The sequence below is a fragment of the Cibotium barometz genome, chromosome 57 (genome assembly GCF_041138505.1).
Source record: "Cibotium barometz isolate CiBa-2024 chromosome 57, ASM4113850v1, whole genome shotgun sequence".
Taxonomy (NCBI): Eukaryota; Viridiplantae; Streptophyta; class Polypodiopsida; order Cyatheales; family Cibotiaceae; genus Cibotium; species Cibotium barometz.
This window is the reverse complement of record NC_141102.1, coordinates 21508569-21527705: the sequence shown is the minus strand read 5'-3', so window position 1 is coordinate 21527705 and position 19137 is coordinate 21508569. Positions and strand designations below refer to the sequence as shown.

Below are 19137 nucleotides of genomic sequence, written 5' to 3'. Positions count from 1 at the left end.
TCGTTGAAGAGATAGAGATTGCTGGGACCGTGAGTACACGATGGATGTTCTGGGTTGAAAGGTACATGGGGGTATTGAAAGGATTTGTGCGCCAGCGAGCGAGGGATCCATGGCAGAGGGATGGTTGCTTCATGAGTGCATGTATTATCTATCCGAGTACTTGCAACATGTGGATAACGAAGCTCCTCCTAGTTGGAGAGAAGAACAATCAGACAACGAAACCACAGAGATGTTATGTGGGCAAGGGGTCCCACTAAAGATAAGTGCTGAGGAGAGGGAAGCGCTTAGTACTTTTGTGGTGTATAACTCAGATTGCATGCAAAAATGGATTGACAAGCATGACAAAGAATGCAAAGAGAGAAACAGGAGAAGTAGGGCATCCAGAAAGGGTCGGAGTGCACCTCCAACGATGAGCCTAGAATGGTTGAATACACATATCAGAGAGATGCGAGGGCAGGGGTTTGAAATCTCACGAGAAGAGTTTGAGCTTAGCCTAGGATGTGACACCATGGTTAGTTACTCCAATGTTATATTTTAATTTGAATAATACATGTTTTTCTGGATTCTAACCATACATGTTCATGTGGTTCCCATGTGGTTTTAGGTCCAAGCTCACAGTAACATGTGGGTGTGTGGTCAGCATCTCCGCGTCAAGAGGATTGATGATCTTCGTGTTACTCAGGACTCTTGCATCGTTGCATCCTTTCATCAACTCTCTCGTGCAAGTGCTTGTGACACAAATTTGATTGAGGATGAGCTCGGCTACGTAGGGGATCTGGAGGGCATATACGAAATTAACTATCGTGTTATGAAACAGGTACGCATGATTCGTTTCAAAATATTATGCAAACCAAATGATTGAAATATTCAGCATCTTTGAGTAACAAGTTTATATACATTATAATATTGCAGGTAATTTTGAAGGTGCGTTGGTTTCGAGCGGAGTACAAAGGAAAAAGGGTCACCTTGAGGCACAAACAAAGCGGCTTCTGGTCCATTGACTCATCGAAGCTCCTACGAGCAACCAAAGAGCCCTATCTCTTCCCGATGCATGCGCAATAAGCTTTCTTTTACAAAAATCCAAACGGCAATCCATGGTGGCAAATTGTTCATGTGAACCCTAGAAGCCGAAGATTGTTGATACCACCTTTTCTACTGAGCGTGAAAATACACCACACACAACAATGACCTCTACAGAGCCCGACAATACACCAGACACAACAATGACCTCTATATCACATGGGCAAGGAGATACAATTCTTCGCATTAGAGAAGCAAATTTGATTTCACAAACAAATGTCACACCACCCTCAACGGATGATAAAGGGGATGATCTGGGTAAAGATTTATCGGATGATCTAGGAGAAGATCTACTAGAGGCTGACATTGAGCAAATCTCAGAATCCACCTCGAACAATGCTCCACTCCCTGATGGACTCAGCATATGCCTAACAAAGATGGAACTTCAAGAGGCTATGGCTGACAACGACGAGGTGTTCTTAGAGATTGATATCTTTGGCGAGGCATAGTTTCCAATTGTTCATAAACAGCTTGGCTCATCAATTCAAAAGAAAATGGTAATGTGTTTCTACCTCGATATCCTTTTTTTTCATCGCTTGTTTTGATTGTACATGATACTAACTATAGGGTGGGGTGGTAGGGGGAGCCTCTTGGTCTTAGAGTGGCCTTATGCTGCTACTTAGGGGTTCGATTCCCCTTAGGCTGGTGTTCTATAGTCATGAGTCCATGTACTATGCGTGTGTGTGTTTTGTCTTACAGGCAAAAGTGTTGTGAAAAGAGCTGATCGTGAAGCTAATGCGCAATGAGCAGCTGACATGGTTGATGATATAACTGACGATGCTAATGTGGCATCAAGAGTTGAGGTGGCAAATTACCAACATCTAGTTAGGGTGTGCAAGCATCTAGTTAGCAAGACTAGACTTGAGAGGTTTCCGAGACAAGTAGGGGAGAGAGGGTATAAAACTACTCATACCCTTTATACCTGCTTTATGCCAGAAAGAACTCGCTTCTGCCAGAAGAAGCTGGCCTTTTTGACCAGTAAAGCTACCCTTTTCCTCTGATGGCGAGGAAGAGCTATGCACAAAAAGAAGAATTGGTGGGCTAATTTGTGTGTGTAAGTGCGAGAGTATGTGAACTTTCTAGAGAACGTTTCAGGTGTTTGACGTTCCAAACTTTCTTTATTTAATTTAACAATAATTCAACCATATTACTCAAAGAAAGAAGTAGACTTGAATAACATAGCAAAGCAAATTAATTGTACCGCTCATTGTTCCGTCGATGCTTTAGAAGCGTTTGCATCTCATGCAATACAGCGATCTCGTCCCAACCAACGCCGAACTCCTGCGCGAGGATTGCCAACACATATTTCTTGTCATTATCATCTTGATCCCTACAATTTGAAAAAAAAAGTCACTTTAGTTAGATTTATCATTTGATATCAATGTATACAGAGATTTTAAAAAATACATGAAAGAAGTGGATGTGTATCTTGGGCATGTATGTGTGCACGAGCTCTCTCAAGCGGCGACGGAAAAGTGCCCCACCGTCTACATACTGCACTCGCCCACTCTGATCCACCTGAATGCTAATGGGCATCGTGCCCGATAGCATGCGAAGCTCCGAGGTGGCAGGTGGAGGTGCACAAGGAGGCACACATGGTGAAGAGACTGGTGATGGTGATGGCTGACTACTACTACTGCACAAAAAACACAAATAATTTTTAAGATTCATTTTGGATGGTTTCATGAAAATTACACCTAGACATGGAGTAGATTAATGCATACCTCGAACGGCGGCGCCTCTGTGCCAAGGGAGTGCCCTCAGCCTGTGTCAAGACACTGGGGCCCGGCGTCTGCTGCACCTGCGTCTGCACCAAAAGCGTATGCACGGGTTGGGGTGTGCCGCTACCTCCAGGAATAGGATCCCTCGAAGAGCCCTCCCCAAAGGCTACTGGCCGTACTAGTGTCAAGAGGTGAGTGATGATTAACTCAAGCTGGGGTACAGTCATGGCAGCGTACTCAATCATATCCTCCTGGATGGACTCTCTGTCTACCGCCATTTGTCTCAAGATCCTTGATGACCATCAAGAGGGGAGCCTTTTCTTGCTCAGCCATAGCTATTTAAAGGAAAAAAAATTGTAGTCAACTCATGAGAAAGAGAGAGCCAATAGTGATCATGCGTAAAGGACAACATAGTTATGTGCTTGGGCAAGAACTAAGGAAGTGTTGCAAAAGCAAGCAAGTACACGTCAACTTTTTCTCGGAGGAAAAGTCGTGAAACCAAGGTGCACATAGGCCAGCCAAAAGCTACTCTGCCCCCAAGTTATGCTCAAGTGATGCGTGGACTGCCCCTTTTATGTTCCCCTGCTACTCTCGCTTTTATTTACAATATGCTCTAAAAATAACAAGCATGTATTCTTAAAAAAACGCAGCTCTTTAGATCCCCAGCTGCCATGGTTGAGCCTGATGCTCATCATGTACATGATGTACATAGACTTCATGTTTACCATGTCCAAGAAGTACATGGTCTTCTTCCTCGCGCTCCAGCACTATAGCTGCTCTAGGTTCCAATTGTGCAAGATACCAATGTGACATGTAAAGGTCTTCGACCGTAGTAATCACAACCTTAGTCTAACTAAACTGCACTTAATGATGTTTAAGAGATAAACAAATATGTGTCAATGCAATGCAGCTATATTATATGATGAATGCGGTTACAATGAGATCCAAAGGGATCTATACTGTTGAATATGCTGCCTATATGCTGAGTATTCTGATATGATGAATGAACTGCTGTCCACTATCTTTCCCTTGTCTCTTGGGAAGGAAACGCTAAAGGGATGCTTTGGAACAGATGCTATGCTGACCTGATGATGAAACGCAGATGTGCTCCTATTACCTGGGAAGGAAACGCTGAGGAGAATAGATGCGTTTGCTGAAGATGAAGTACTGAATGCTGATGATGATGCGTTGCTAAATGTGCTGATGCGTTGGCTGGATATGCTGCTCCCAAAGCTTCCTGCGTTGAGATGCGCTGATGATAGATGATGATGATGTGCTGAACTGAATGCTGAGGTCTCTAGGGGGGTGGTCAGCCAGCCTGGCTGCAGTCGGCCAGATGCAAAAGCCCACAACTGAATATATTATGCCAAAAATAGCACAAATGCTAGTCGACTGAAGTAGCATCTTGTCGGCTGATGTAAACAGGGTGTCGGCTGCCTCCACAAGCCCTAAATGCTGGTCTATATGGCTAATGTGATGCTACCATGCTGAATCAACTCATACCATGTGGTACATGCTGAAAACATTCATTTAAATGCCTGAATAATGCTTGATAAATCTTGATGATACTTATGATGCTAAAATGATGCCATGTCACTATACACCTGAATGGTGTGCACGTGACACCTAAGCTATTTAATGAGAGGTAGTCCTAAAGATATTGTAAGGCTCTGATATGAGCACAAGTACAGCGAGATGGTATGGCTACAAGTAGCTAGTGAAGGATAGATAAGTTTAATACCAGCCAGCTGTGGATTGCTAACTCCTCGCAGCTTGCTGTGGATTAACTCTTCTACAATTTCCTAAGTATGGAAACCTAAAGGCCACTAGGGCAGCCCATGTCCCTAAGGCATATGATAGAGAGAGAGAGAGAAAGAGAGAGAGAGCATAAGGGCTGGGGGTGCGTGTTAGAGCTAGATCTAGCCTAGAAAGGAAATCGCACACCAAAACTGGCTTAGGTCATTTATATCAGCAAAAAGGCATATGCCAAAAGTGAATCACAGCTCTAAAAGTGAGGAGAAAGGCTCCTTTTGCTCAGCGCAAAAGGAAGGAGGCCAGCCAAGCTGAGAATCGCCTTTAGACACCCCCCGACCGGCCCCCCGGGGAGCCATGCCCGAACACCCCCCCGGTTAGCCCCCCCGGCCCCCTGGGGAGCCAGAGCCGTGCCCTCACGCCCCCTCGCCGGTCGGCCCCCTGGGGAGCCATGCCCGAACACCCCCCGGCCAGCCCCCCCGGAGCCGTGCCAAAACACCCTCCCCGACCGTTCCCCCGAAGCTGTGCCCGAACACCCCCCGGCCCCCCGGAGCTGTGCCCTCACGCCCCCCGGCCCCTGTGGTGCCGTGACCGAACACCCTTCCTCGGCCCCCGCAGTGCCGTGCCTGAACACGCTCCTCAGCCCCCGCGGTGTCGTGCCCGAACACCCCCCGCCGGCCGGCCCCCGCGGTGCCGTGCCCTGAACACCCTCCCCCGGCCCCCACGGAGCCGTGCCGTGCCGTCACCCCGGTGAGCCCGAACACCCTCCCTGGCCCCCGCGGTGCCGTGCCCGACCACCCTCCCTGGCCCCCGTGGTGCTGTGCCCGAACACCCCCCGGAGCCGTGCCCTCACGCCCCCCCCTCGACCGGCCCCCCCGGAGCCGTGCCCCCCCCGTGCCCTCACACCCCAGTGCCGTGCCCTCACGCCCCCCCGACCGGCCCCCCCGAGTCGTGCCCTCACGCCCCCGGCCCCCGTGGTGCCGTGCTCGAACACCCTCCCCGCCGGCCCCCGCCGGAGCCGTGCCCTCACGCCTCCGGCCCCCGCGGTGCCGTGCCCGAACACCCTCCCCGACCCCCGCCGGAGCCGTGCCCTCACGCCCCCCCACCCCCCCGCGGTGCCATGCCGTCGCGCCCCCCCTCGTGCCGCACGGTGCCGTCATGCCCCACAGCCCCCCGAGTGCCGTGCCGTCACGCCCCGCAGCCCCCCCTCCTCGTGCCGCGCTGTGCCGTCACGCCCCGCAGCCCCCCCGAGCCGTGCTGTCGCGCCCCCGCAGCCCACCCTCCCCGACGGTGCCGTGCCGTCATGCCCCGCAGCCTGCAGCCCCCCCGGCGGTGCCGTGCCGTCGCGCCCCCGTAGCCCCCCCTCCGTGCCACGCGATGCCATCATGCCTGCCCCGCAGCCCACAGTAATCATGAGAACTGGGTTTAACTGTGCGGAAGCAATTAACATGATGTCTAACTGAATGACTGATGGACTGAACATGATCTAAGGCTAGTTACCATGTAACACTCTGATACCAATGTGACATGTGAGGCTTCGACCGTAGTAATCACAACCTTAGTCTAACTAAACTGCACTTAATGATGTTTAAGAGATAGACAAATATGTGTCAATGCAATGCAGCTATATTAGATGATGAATGCGGTTAAAGATTTCACTTCTGACCCTGTCGCAATAATGATATTCTTAGCTTTCAATGTCTTGGTACCTCCTTCCAAAAGATCAAAGGGATCTATGCTGTCCTAGATGATGTCTACCCCTGGTGGAAGAGAGGGAAACATGCTGAATAATGATGAAGGATGGCTGAAAGATGGCTGTCCTGACTCCAATGCTGAGTTCCACCACTTGTATGCTGGTATCCCTCAATGTAGGAGTTGGGAAGATGGCTGGATATGCTGATGCATGGATGCGCTGCTGCTCCCAGCCCTCTTGGTGTAGAAACGCTGAAGGAACACACTGTTGGATGCTGAACTATATCCCCCTTTGCTCCTAGGAAGGAAAACGCTGAAGAGATCCAGATGTCTATGCTGAAATGATGCGTTTCTTTATATATGGGGAATTGGTGCTGGTCGGCCAGCTTGGCTGCAGTCGGCCAGCTCTGAATATGCTCACGACTGCCATTTAAATGCCATAAATGCTTTAAAGGCTGGTCGGCTGACTTGAATGCTGTCGGCTGTCTCCACAATCTATGGTACAAAAAGGTACATGTCTGCAGCCCTTGGCTGCCTTCTTGAAAAGGTGATAACACCCCAAAATTCAGTCCCAAACTAGGACTCCTACTGACTCAAACCCCTAGTGGGCTGAATGATTAAAAACAAGGAGCACTTGGGCTATTTATAGCCCCTTTAAATGCATGGGGAACTGGCCGACTGCTGCTGGTCAGCCAGTTCATAAATTTATTAATGCTCTTTTAAACACAGTCGACTGGATCACTCCTGCGCATGCTGCTGCCCGACTGCTTTCCAGTCCACACACACCCTAGCTCCTGCCTGCTGCCTCTATGTACTGGTTTAGCCGACCATGGCTATGGGCAGCCGACACCTTCTGCAACTAGCCTACTCATCTCTTGTCCTGCTGATGTCAGCCGACAGTCCTTTCTGGAACCAACCGACTGCTTCTTGCTCCAAGTCCTACTCCATGTCCACCTCAGATGTGACACCTGAAGCTCCTACACTCTCGTTCTACCTATCTTCTACTGGTTCATACTCTTTATCTGGTTGCCTTTTCTGGATCTAGCCCTCAGAATGTCCATGGCATCTATGATGCACATGACATCCCCCTCTGCTAAACTTGATGACGGGAATCCAACCTGCTCTTGGATGACTGTCATCATCCCAATCCTGTCCCGAAGTCCATCTGTCATCATCTATTCCTCGCAAACCTTTTTCTCTGAAAACCCGGCTTGTTCTCCAAACCACTCTGTCTCTGATGAAGATCTATGCATCTGCTGGTCTTCCTCTAGTCCACAATCCATTCCTGCCTTGACTCTGAACACGGTCTTGGTCTTCATTCCTGGAACTGAGTCTGGCACTCTCACATCACCCTTGGAGGATCAACTTCCCTTGGGACCGTTACCTGAGAACCTATCTTGCTCACGGAACTGCCATCCCCATCTGGCACTGTGGAAAACCACCAACAAACCTCCTGGGAGTTCTTCCCGATCTGTGTTCTTGCCTTGGGCTTCAAATCCGTGTACTTTCCTGTACCTTGGACCTGTACACCATCATCTGGGATTGATTCAATTTTTAGCTTTGCTGAGCCTGATGCTCTGATACCAATGTAACACGCGGAAGCTCTAGGTAGTCTTCTTTCAGCCCTAAACACTCTTGGAAACCATCTGATGCAAAAACGCACCATCTGATGCAAAAACGCAGATATAGAGAGAGAGTAGAGAGCGAGAGAAGTGCTGGAAATTCAGTATAATCTATGGTACAAAAGGTACATGTCTGCAGCCCTTGGCTGCCTTCTTGAAAAGGTGATAACACCCCAAAATTTAGTCCCAAACTAGGACTCCTACTAACTCAAACCCCTAGTGGGCTGAATGATTAAAAACAAGGAGCACTTGGGCTATTTATAGCCCCTTTAAATGCATGGGGAACTGGCCGACTGCTGGTCGGCCAGTTCATAAATTTATTAATGCTCTTTTAAACACAGTCGACTGGATCACTCCTACGCATGCTGCTGCCCGACTGCTTTCCACTCCACACACACCCTAGCACCTGCTGCTGCCTCTATGTACTGGTTCAACCGACCATGGCTATGGGGAGCCGACACCTTCTGCAACCAGCCTACTCATCTCTTGTCCTACTGATGTCAGCCGACAGTCCTTTCTGGAACCAGCCGACTGGTTCTTGCTCCAAGTCCTGCTCCATGTCCACCTCAGATGTTACACCTGAAGCTCCTACACTCTAGTTCTACCTATCTTCTACTGGTTCATAATCTTTATCTGGTTGCCTTTCCTGGATCTAGCCCTGAGAATGTCCATGGCATCTATGATGCACATGACAAGTGGTAGCAGGGGGTGCAAACAGTTTCTGAAAATAAGAAAAGCATTCATGTTGGAGCTCTGAGAAAGACGGAGTCCATTCACCATCCAGTTTATGGACTCTGAGGCAAGAGGTCTTCCTCCTGTAAGCATGTAACCCTTGAAAGAAAGATTTTGAAGAGCATCCTTTATCCATGATTTGAGTCATCCTTGCCCGAACGTGCCACTTGGCCAATTTTCGTCGGTCAATAGCTTGCAAGAGAGCTGTTGACTAAGAGAGAGTGTCCATTTGTTGAGAGGAGAGGGGCTGCAATTGGGAATGTGCAGTCAAGGACTGAACTACTACTTTGGCATGCTGAACTTTAGCTCTCCAGTCAGGCATGAAATTACTCCCATATTCATGAATAGCATGCTGAAGCCTGTCCACAAGGCGTTGCCATGCAAAATTACAGTCATAATGGACATGGGCTGTAAGAGGAATTATGGCATATCAGATCAATTGTTGAAATTGTGCATGCTGCAGGTATCCTTTATTGATATGTTTCATCCGAATGGAATGTAAAGGCATGTCATCCCAGGGCTGCCAAACTGAATATTCAGCCATAAAGGAGCATGGTCAGAGAGACCAAGAGAGTGATCAACCTCAATATGAAGACTGAAATTTGTATATTGTTGAGCATGCAGTAAATAGCATCTATCCAAGCGAGCCCAGTAGTTAGTAAAGGCATTATGATGATAGGTGTAGCCCACTATTCCAGTGTGCATGGCTGTCCATAAATCTTGTGCATTTGTCGTGGTAACTCCTCCCATGATCGCTTTTCAGAAGGGATCATATGAGATCCATGAGTAGTGTTGTCTGATGGCATGAAATCCTTTGAGCCAAGACTCTATATACTGCGGGAACTAAACGGCAAATGCTGCAAAAACTGCTTAGAAATACTTGAGTCACCCCTGACTTGCCTGTGGAAACCTTTCACCTACCATCTCCATCGTTCCTGAAGCTCTGAACCTCCTGAGGTCATGTTGGAGCAAACTTCCGTCTTCTGTGGAAGAGAAACCCCCTGCTGCTGCCAGTTGAAGCCCAAAACTTATGTCCTCCTGAAGCTATGAACCTCCTGAGGCGATGTTCGAGCAAACTTCCGTCTTCTGTGGAAGAGAAACCCCCTGCTGCCAGTTGAAGCCCAAAACTTATGTCCTCCTTTGATGATGGATGTCATTCTTTCCCAGAGAGTTCATGGGCAAACATGTATGCCTTGCAGATGCAAGATGGACTGCTAAGATGACTGCTACGATATCTGCTATGCAAACCATGTGCAACCCTATATGCTGTGCAAGAATGCAGATGGATGGGTTACTAATGCATACCTAAGGGAAAATCCCTAAGGGTGGCCTGCAAGATTTTGAGGACTGGGTTTAACTGTGCGGAAGCGATTAACATGATGTCTGACTGAATGACTGATGGAATGAACATGATCTAAGGCTGGTTACCCTGTAACGCTCTGATACCAATGTGGCATGTGAGGCTTCGACCGTAGTAATCACAACCTTAGTCTAACTAAACTGCACTTAATGATGTTTAAGAGATAGACAAATATGTGTCAATGCAATGTAGCTATATTAGATGATGAATGCGGTTACAATGAGATCCAAAGGGATCTATGCTGTCCTAGATGATGTCTACCCCTGGAAGAGAGGGAAACATGCTGAATAATGATGAAGGATGGCTGAAAGATGGCTATCCTAACTCCAATGCTGGTATGCTGGTATCCCTCAATGTAGGAGTTGGGAAGATGGCTGGATATGCTGAGCATGGATGCGCTGCTGCTCCCAGCCCTCTTGGTGTAGAAACGTTGAAGGAACACACTGTTGGATGCTGAACTGTATCCCCCTTTGCTCCTAGGAAGGAAAACGCTGAAGAGATCCAGATGTCTATGCTGAAATGATGTGTTTCTTTATATATGGGGAATTGGTGCTGGTCGGCCAGCTTGGCTGCAATCGGCCAGCTTTGAATATGCTCACGACTGCCATTTAAATGCCATAAATGCTTTAAAGGCTGGTCGGCTGACTTGAATGCTGTCGGCTGTCTCTACAAGCCCCAATGTTTTTGTCTAGATGGTTAGTATGATGCTACAATGCTGAATCCAACCCATACCATGTGGTACATGCTGAAAACATTCATTTAAATGTCCATAAAATGCCTGAAAAATCCTGATTAAATGCCTGATGATGCCATGCCATAAAATAATGCCATGTCACTGTACACCTGAATGGTGTGCACGTGACAGCAATGGCATGCCACATGGAAGCTCTGGAAGCAGAAGTTTGCGAGGCATAAACAGAGGCAAACTCCCAAATATCACCATTGACATCACATTGAATCACCATCCATCTGCCATCACAATCATTGCTGGGGCTGCAGTTCATGTGTGACCAATATGCAAAGACTCGAGAAATGCTTAGTACCTGCATAGTGGATATCATAGCCCCCAAAATAGCCAAAGAGAATTAGCATGTGAATGAATCCATGGTGATGGCTGGAGAAAATTTACACCCAAAAAAATAAAAAAAAACAAAGAGAAAGAAAGAAAGAAAGAAAGAAAGGTCCAATCACCATGGCTTATATTTAGGAAGGGTTGCCACTTAGGAATAACTTAAACACTTGTAGGACATTGAGACTGTAGTCATAACCTGCAGTGTACAAACACACTTACCTTTGCATAGCACTATCTACCACTTAGTCTCACTTTGACTAGTCTTTCCTCGCTTCTTTTAGCACTCTTTAAAACTCTAATCGGCCTTTCACTTGCATGCTCACGTGTGAGATTGTCATTTCTGGTTCTTTTTTCAATAAAAGGATTTACTTGTCCTCCATTGTTTTTTGTAGCTTTTGTTTCTACCGCACCCAAGGATGTGCACGATTCAGGAAGGGGGGAATATTCCACGGGAACACTCACGAGAACACGGATTAGCCGGAAGTAATTAATGCGAGAGAGCGGAATTGTAGCCATGGGAACATAAAGACGCACATAATTTTTTCATATTTTTGTGCCGAAGTGCAATGTAAATCATTTTAGGCCAATGTGGATTCTAAATGAGAGTTCTAAGTGTATTAAGCAAGGCTCACTTATGGGGTTGTCCGTCTATGTGTGAAAGAGGCCTAGGGTTAGGGTTAGTAGTATCTTTATAAAAGAGATGTTAGCTAAAGAAAGGGTACGTTTTTGGCCATTCTCATAAGCTATTGAGTGAAGCTCTTGAGCTCTCAAGCTATGGCAACTCTCTAACTCTCTCTCTATTGTACTCTAATGAGCATCAAGCTCCAATGAGTATAGCTCCACTTCTTTCTCTTACTCTGTTTTAGCATCATTGAAGTAGATTAATCGATGACTAGTTGAATGCTTCTTTCTTTCTCTTGTGTATGCTGCATGCTTGTAGTGTGTGTGTGTGTAGTCTCCATTGATGTAAGCTCTTGTCCACTTTATTGGTGGCAATGAGTTATTCATGGATAGACTCTCTCTATGAGCTTGTGGGTTTGTGAATGTTACATTCTATGCTTGCTTAAGCTTGTGGGTTAGTAGATGCACGTTGATGGGTTTGCTGGCATTAGGGAAAGCTGATGAGATTTAATCAATGTTTGAATGGGATTAAGAGATTGCCGTGAATTGTTTGTTCTCTTGATTAGTGTAGTGGATTTAAGGGATTGAGAGATTGATTGAGGTGTTGAATGGTTGAATCGTCAAGTGGTGGTTCGTGTATATGAGCTCTCCCTCAAGGGATAAGCCTTCATGCACTAATCAGGTCGAGTCCTCGGATTGAAATTGTGTTTCTTAACACATTTGTTGATCGGTAGTACTCTACGAACAATATATTGCACGTTAGAGAGAACCACTCTACACAAGTATCTGTCCTACCTTCTTGTAGCGTGGATCTCGAACTATGGAAAGAATGTCATGTTTTCTCACGTAACTACGTAACATATCTCCAATATCTTGAGGACCATTATCACCACACGCATCTTTAAGAAAGGTCCTGTAATGAACTAACAAAGATTACTCATAGCAGCAATAATATATAATGAATTAACAGTTAATGAAAAAATTCAAACAATCGATACACTCTAATAAGAATAACTTATAACCAAAAATCAAATAAAACTTGCTGCATGAATTCTTCGCTTGAGAGCACCACCACCAATTACAAGTGTCTGAATGTTGTTCATTGTCCTCTTTCGCTCTCTGGCTCCCATGGGTGTGCTCTTCATATGCAAGATTGTATCCTATAACTTGAGGATGTGGTCCTCTTTCTCTTTGCCCTCTCTGTATAGCTGTAAAATATTTTCTGTGCAATTTCTTGTTGCACACTACTCAAAGTGACTTGCAAACTATTAATTTGTGAGTTTAGAAATTGAACCTTCCATGCATCACATAGACTTAAGCGTTTGCAATATCCAAGGAGCCCATTCTCACCCTCTCCAACAAAAAGAATGAATGAGGATAGGTCTGTGAAAGGTGGAGAGAAATTTGAAGAAGGATCGTTAGGATATAAATACCATCAACCGAAAGATCCATATCACAATGACCCTGCTATCTTCTTTCTTTCTTCTCCTGTGCGTTTAGACGTTGTTTTGTGATAGGTGCATATTCATTCAAGATGCAAATATGGAAGTCTACCTTCCTCACTCGTGATGAATTTGATGTGTTTGTTATTTTTGTGAGTGCTATAGTAGACACAATGAAAGATGGTACATAGCTTGGATCCCAAAGAGAAGCTTGAAAGAGAGGCCTATTGCAATGAGAGAAGGGCTTGGGAGAGAGAGAGAGAGAGAGAGAGAGAGAGAGAGAGAGAGAATCTTTTAGTTGTTGAGTCGGACAGAGAGGAGATGTAATAGTAATGAATGAAGAAAACAATTTTTGGTGGGTTTGCTCTATAAAATATAAATTTTAAATTGCTAGCCTATCCAAAAATTTAAATTTAAATTAAACTTTAAATAAAAAAATGTAAGTTTTCCTTGTCTTTTAATGACTTGTTTTAGAATTTGTGGGAACTTCAAAAATGCAATGAAAGTGTATTAAACGAGATTGTCTTTTAATCAGTGTTGATATGAATTTAGAGGAAACTTCAGAAACGCAATGAAAGTGCATTACATGTGATTGAAAGTTATTTTGAAATAATTATTTTGAATTGTAATAAAAAATATTTTTAGGACCCCTATATGGATGAGATTGATGATGTTTCGAGAGTTTTAGTGGCTAGAAAGAGAATCCTAGAGTGGAGATCCTAGAGAGGGAAAACTAGAGAGATCCCCTACTTTTAGGGCTAAAAGTAGGTGTCATTATGAGGTTTGTCTCCTTAAGCCTCAATTAAATTAGTCTTAATTCCTTAAAATTAGGGATCCTTAAAGGGCCCTTTTTATTTTTCAATGCCCCCTAATGGTTATAAATGGTTTTTTATAACATTCCAAGTGAGAGTAGATTCTTTGTTAAGAGGACTAAAGAAACAAAAAATATATCATCATTTTATACATTGGCTACATGCTGCTCACATGTCCTAATGAGGAGAAGATTTCAACCTCCAAGGCTGAATTACACGTGTGATTTGAGATGACATATTTAGGCTTATTGCATTATTATTTGAGGATACAATTTATGTAGCATGATGGTGGTATTGTGATGCTGTAGTTGGCTAGCAAAACCATGTGAACCTATAGAGTAACTTACATAATAAAATGAAAAAAATCTCATAAATAACGGTTGGTCAAAAGATAGCCCCAGCTATTTTTCCCGTTGTACAAGGGTGAAAAAACATGTGCAGCCAAGGTGCTAAGAGGAAGTGCATGAGATTTCTTATCGAGCTCAATTGGATTCCACAGTATTTCCAGGTTGTATATATGAGCTTTAAAGAACCCTGGGCCATGTAAACCACGTTTCAGTATGCTTTGTTATATACATGCTCAAGTATGGTTTATGCGATCACATTGCTGCAAGTTTGTTTTGTGCTTTGATATGTTACACATGATGATTACTCGCTATATGATTGTGTCTCCCTAACCCGAGGAGTTCATGTGCATATTGTTATGGTGATGGAAAGCATCGTGAGAGGGAGCATGTTATCAAGGTGAACCTTCTAAATCATCATGACTGGAGTTGCTCTTTGGGAATGGTGTGTGCTCATTTAACATGTTCCAATATTGTTATGAGGAGACGAGGTGGCCACCAGGATGTCGCCATACACCAAAGCCAAATTAATTTAGGGTCGAAACACTAATTACACAAATATATAAAATTTAAAGGAGAAGAGCGAATATATATATATATATATATATTCTGAACAACGATGAGAGTAATAAGTCTTGCATAATATAATATGAGGATGCACTGTTATTATAATACGAGGGTGAAGAATAAGACACCATATCAACTTGGTACTTGACAAAGAATATTGCACATGAAGAAGTATTCTTCATAAAGCTCTACGTGCAAAAGGAAGAAGCATGTAGATTTCTGGGTTCAAGGAGGTCTATTCTCTCTTGACCCATCAACTGGTAAGCCTCCATCATTTAACACTTTGCATGAGCTTGTTCTTCTGGGTTCATGGAGGACTATTTCCTCTTGACCCATCAACTGGTAAGCCTCCATCATTTAGCACTTTGCATGAGCTTGTTCGATTCATTGGGGATGGTAGAGGGCACATACACCTGCACTAAAAATATCAACAAACCCACACATGGCTAAAAATATTCTTGGTGTAATAAGCAATCTGTTAAAGGGCTAGAGGTCATTGTGATCTCAGGAGTTAAGTGTCTAAAACAATTAGAAAGAATACTTTGAAGCGGTAAGGGATCTTAGAAAGAATACTTCGAAGCGGTAAGGGATCTTAGAAAGAATACTTCAAAGCGGTAAGGGAGCTTAGGTAAGGAAGATGCACTCCAAAAAAACCCAACTAAAAAGCACTCTTTTTGGGCTAATGCACTTAGGATAAGGAAAGGACAGCCATGTCGGTGTCGAAGAGTATGCCAAAATGGTTGGTACAAACATTGCGAGATAGCAAATCAATACTCCTTTACCTCTAGGAGGAGGACACGTGCATGCTTCCCTTTTGTGGATCATGCTCTCATTGTTTTCCAGTATATGTAATGAAGTGGGATCTATTTCTTTTGAGGAAGCACAAGAAAGTGATCCATTGCATGTAAGCCAAGTAGGACGAGGAGAGGACCAGTAAGACTCAATGTTCAAAAATGACAGTTGGTGTTTAGTAAATTTTCCTTATGGTAAAAATGCCATTGTTGGTACAAAGTGGGTATATGAGCTTAAGTACAAAGGTGATGGTAATGTCGAGATCACTACAAGGCAAGCCTTGCTACAAAGTGTTACGCTCAAGGGTTAGGGTATAGATTATGATGAGACCTTTGCATCCACATCTTGTATGACTACAATTAGATGCATTATTACGTTGGCATCCCATCATGGTTTGAATGCATATCATTTGGATATCCAGTCTGTCATCTTGAATGGTGACTTGCATGAGGACGTTTATGTATCTTACCCTCATCGTTTTGTTCAGAGCAGGTAGAAATCTAAAGTATGCAAGTTTAGGAATGAGAAAATAAATGCATACTTGGTTATAAATGGTTTTTATAACATTCCAACTCAGAGTAGCCTCTTTGCTAAGAGGACTAAAGAAGAAAAAATTGTTATCATTATATACATTGGCGACATGCTGCTCACATGTCCTAATGAGAGGAGAAGATTTCAACCTCCAAGGCTGAATTACACATGTGTGATTTGAGATGACATATTTAGGCTCATTGCATTATTATTTGAGGATACAATTTATGTAGCATGATAGTGGTATTGTGATGCTGTAGTTGGCTAGCGAAACCATATGAACCTATAGAGAGTAACCTACATAATAGTGAAAAAAATCTCATAAATAGCCGTTGGTTGAAAGATAGCCCGGGCTTTTTTTCCCATTGTACAAGGGTGAGAAAACACGTGCAGCCAAGGTGCTAAGAGGAAGTACATGAGATTTCTTATCCACTGCAATTGGATTCCACGATATATCCAGGTTGTATATATGAGCTTTGAAGTGTAAACCACATTTGAGTATGCTTTGTTATATACGTGCACGAATACAGTTCATGCGATCACATTTCTCTACAAGTTTGTTTTGTGCTTCGATTTGTTGTACATGATGATAAGTTGCTATATGATTGTGTCTCCCCAACATGAGGAGTATAATGTTATGGTAGTGGAAAGCATCGTGAGAGGCAACATGTTATCAAGGTGAACCTTCTAAATCATCGTCCCTGGAGTTGCTCTTTGGGAATGGTGTGTGCTCATTTAACATGTTCCAATTGATTGTTATGAGGAGAGGAGGTGGCCATGAGGATCAAAGCCAAATTAATTTAGGACCAACACAAATATAGGAAATTTAAAGGGTGAAGAGCGAATACATCACATCTCATCCATTCACATGTCATCACATCACATTCACATCTCACCACATTCACTCAAATATCATCACATCACATTCAGGATGCACCGTTATTATAATATGAGGGCTAAGAGTGATTCAACAACAACAACGATGAAGTATGCACCTCCTCTACCCTGCATAATATATGCATGAGGGCGCACCGTTATTATATTGCAACATCATGTCCCGATGATGTTTCAAACAGGTGATGAGCTGAGGTATGAGTCAAGAGATTTGCAGATTCTCTCAAGTTCCTCCTTGATGAAGTCGTGGAAGGTGTGTTGTCCTATGTCCTGGTACTCCACGGTGAAGTGCATGACGCAGGAGGAGCCATGATCAGAGCAAGGCAGGATCTGGAAGGAGTAGGCCAAGTGTGCGAAGTGTTTTCCGAGGGCGCCTCCATCCACGAGCGTACACTTGAAGCAATGCTTGTCGTGGTCCATCTCGTCCCACCGCCCCTTGATGTAGCGATAGTGAGGGACGGCTATAAATAATACATATGAAACAACACAAAAACACGACATTATATATATTATATTATGTTTTGAGCTGCTTTTACAACAAGAGAAAATCTTCAAAGTGCAAAGTGTGTGTGTGTGTGTGTGTTTTTTAAGCTATTATAATAATGGTGCTCACAAGCATGATATGTTGCTAGCAGGACTCCTCCCTTCGCCAGAGGCGGCCCTTCCAGGTACTCCACCTTGTCGAAGTGCCCAGAGAAAACAAGGGATGGCGAGTTCTGAAAGTTCTTCACATAAGTCTGCCACACCAAAGACGCCGGATGCTTGATGGCCACCTCCACATCGAAGGTTTGTATCTTTTGGGAGCCCATGATCTCAGTAGTAGTAGTTGTTGTTCTTGTTGTTGTTGCCGCCAAAAACCTTGGGCTTTTAAAAACTCATATCGATGGGGGAAGGCCCTGTGCAGTGTCGGTGCTACGACGTCCAATCGTCTTACCAACACACGTTGGTGCTTGCAATTCTAAATAAGACGGTCCCATTCACGTACAAAGACGTAAAAATTATTACATGATGCCGTGCCGTAGATGAGATCGTTGAGCGAGAGTGAGAGTGCTACTTTTCAAATCACCAACCAATCTATCTACCAAATTCATGTTAATATTGTGAGATATGGTACTCTGAAATTACAATGCCATCACATAGCACCTCTTCGGAGCTATCACATCGTACCTCTTGGGAGGTGGGTAGAGATTTTAACATACTACCTCTTGTTAGAATTGACGGTTGTCCTATTCACATACAAAGATATATAAACCCACCATGAGGGATAAATTACTACATGATGCCGTGTGCCGTATATGAGTAGTGAGAGTGAGAGTGGGACTTTAAACAATGCCATCACCTTTAGAGGGACTTTCCATCGCTAGATTACAATACCATCACCTTTACATTGTGGCTCCTTTACAATACCATCACCTTTACATTGTGACTTTACAAGGAAGCATATCTATGTGTAGATTAGTACCTCAAGACATGCACAGCTGTCAGCTATACTTTTCACCTGTGCATGTCTCCACTCACATATCTATGTGTATCTACATTAGTACTATTGAGCAAGATATCACAGCTTCACTTTACAATCTATTGTTTAGTTTTAGGTGAAATTTCAAGTTGGATATCAATGCCCCACCCTCTTATTATATGACCAAGGCTTCGGCTAGCTCATGTTTGTATGGCCCTCATAACACTCCACACATCGAGTAAGTAGGTTTTTTTACTCTCTTGAACACCCTGTCTTGACATTACGGGGCCTGAATGGGGCCCAACATGAGCCCAATAGTTGGGCGTGTCTACATTGCACCTAGCCATGATTGTGCGCAAGTATACTTTTTTTCTCTCATGAGGGCACCCTGCCCGGACATTGCGGGCTCCGAAGATGAGCCCAATTGGCCATGTCTACACTACAAAGGGTGGCTCTGGCTATGATTATGAACCTATGCAGTCATGTCATGGCCATCTCACTTATACATGCCTATAGAGATACTCAGCCAACCCCTTCTCCACTCACATCAATGTGGCTTTTGCTATGAACTTCTACTAGACAACCTCAATCTTAGCAATTCCAGATTAGCCATCCAAGCCAGTTGTTGAAACTCCCTTCACAAG

The 19137-nt window shown here is 44.5% G+C and overlaps 1 protein-coding gene across 1 annotated transcript; it reads right to left on the bottom strand.

The window, feature by feature from the left end:
- Positions 1-17117: 17117 nt before the first annotated feature.
- Positions 17118-17883, bottom strand: LOC147606549 (major pollen allergen Bet v 1-M/N-like). The gene is made up of 2 exons (XM_086792039.1): positions 17648-17883; positions 17118-17495 (listed from the first exon to the last, which is right to left on the bottom strand). Exons 1-2 carry the CDS (start codon positions 17841-17843, stop codon positions 17209-17211), a joined length of 483 nt encoding a protein of 160 aa, XP_086648165.1. The 5' UTR covers positions 17844-17883; the 3' UTR covers positions 17118-17208.
- Positions 17884-19137: the final 1254 nt, after the last annotated feature.

Bases quoted from the DNA above. Each gene is read 5' to 3' on its own strand.
- LOC147606549 (XM_086792039.1), bottom strand. From the start codon at position 17,843: ATGGGCTCCCAAAAGATACAAACCTTCGATGTGGAGGTGGCCATCAAG. The intron at 17,496-17,647 runs GTGAGCACCATT...TATTATTTATAG, and splicing joins GCTAGCAACATATCATGCTT to CCGTCCCTCACTATCGCTAC.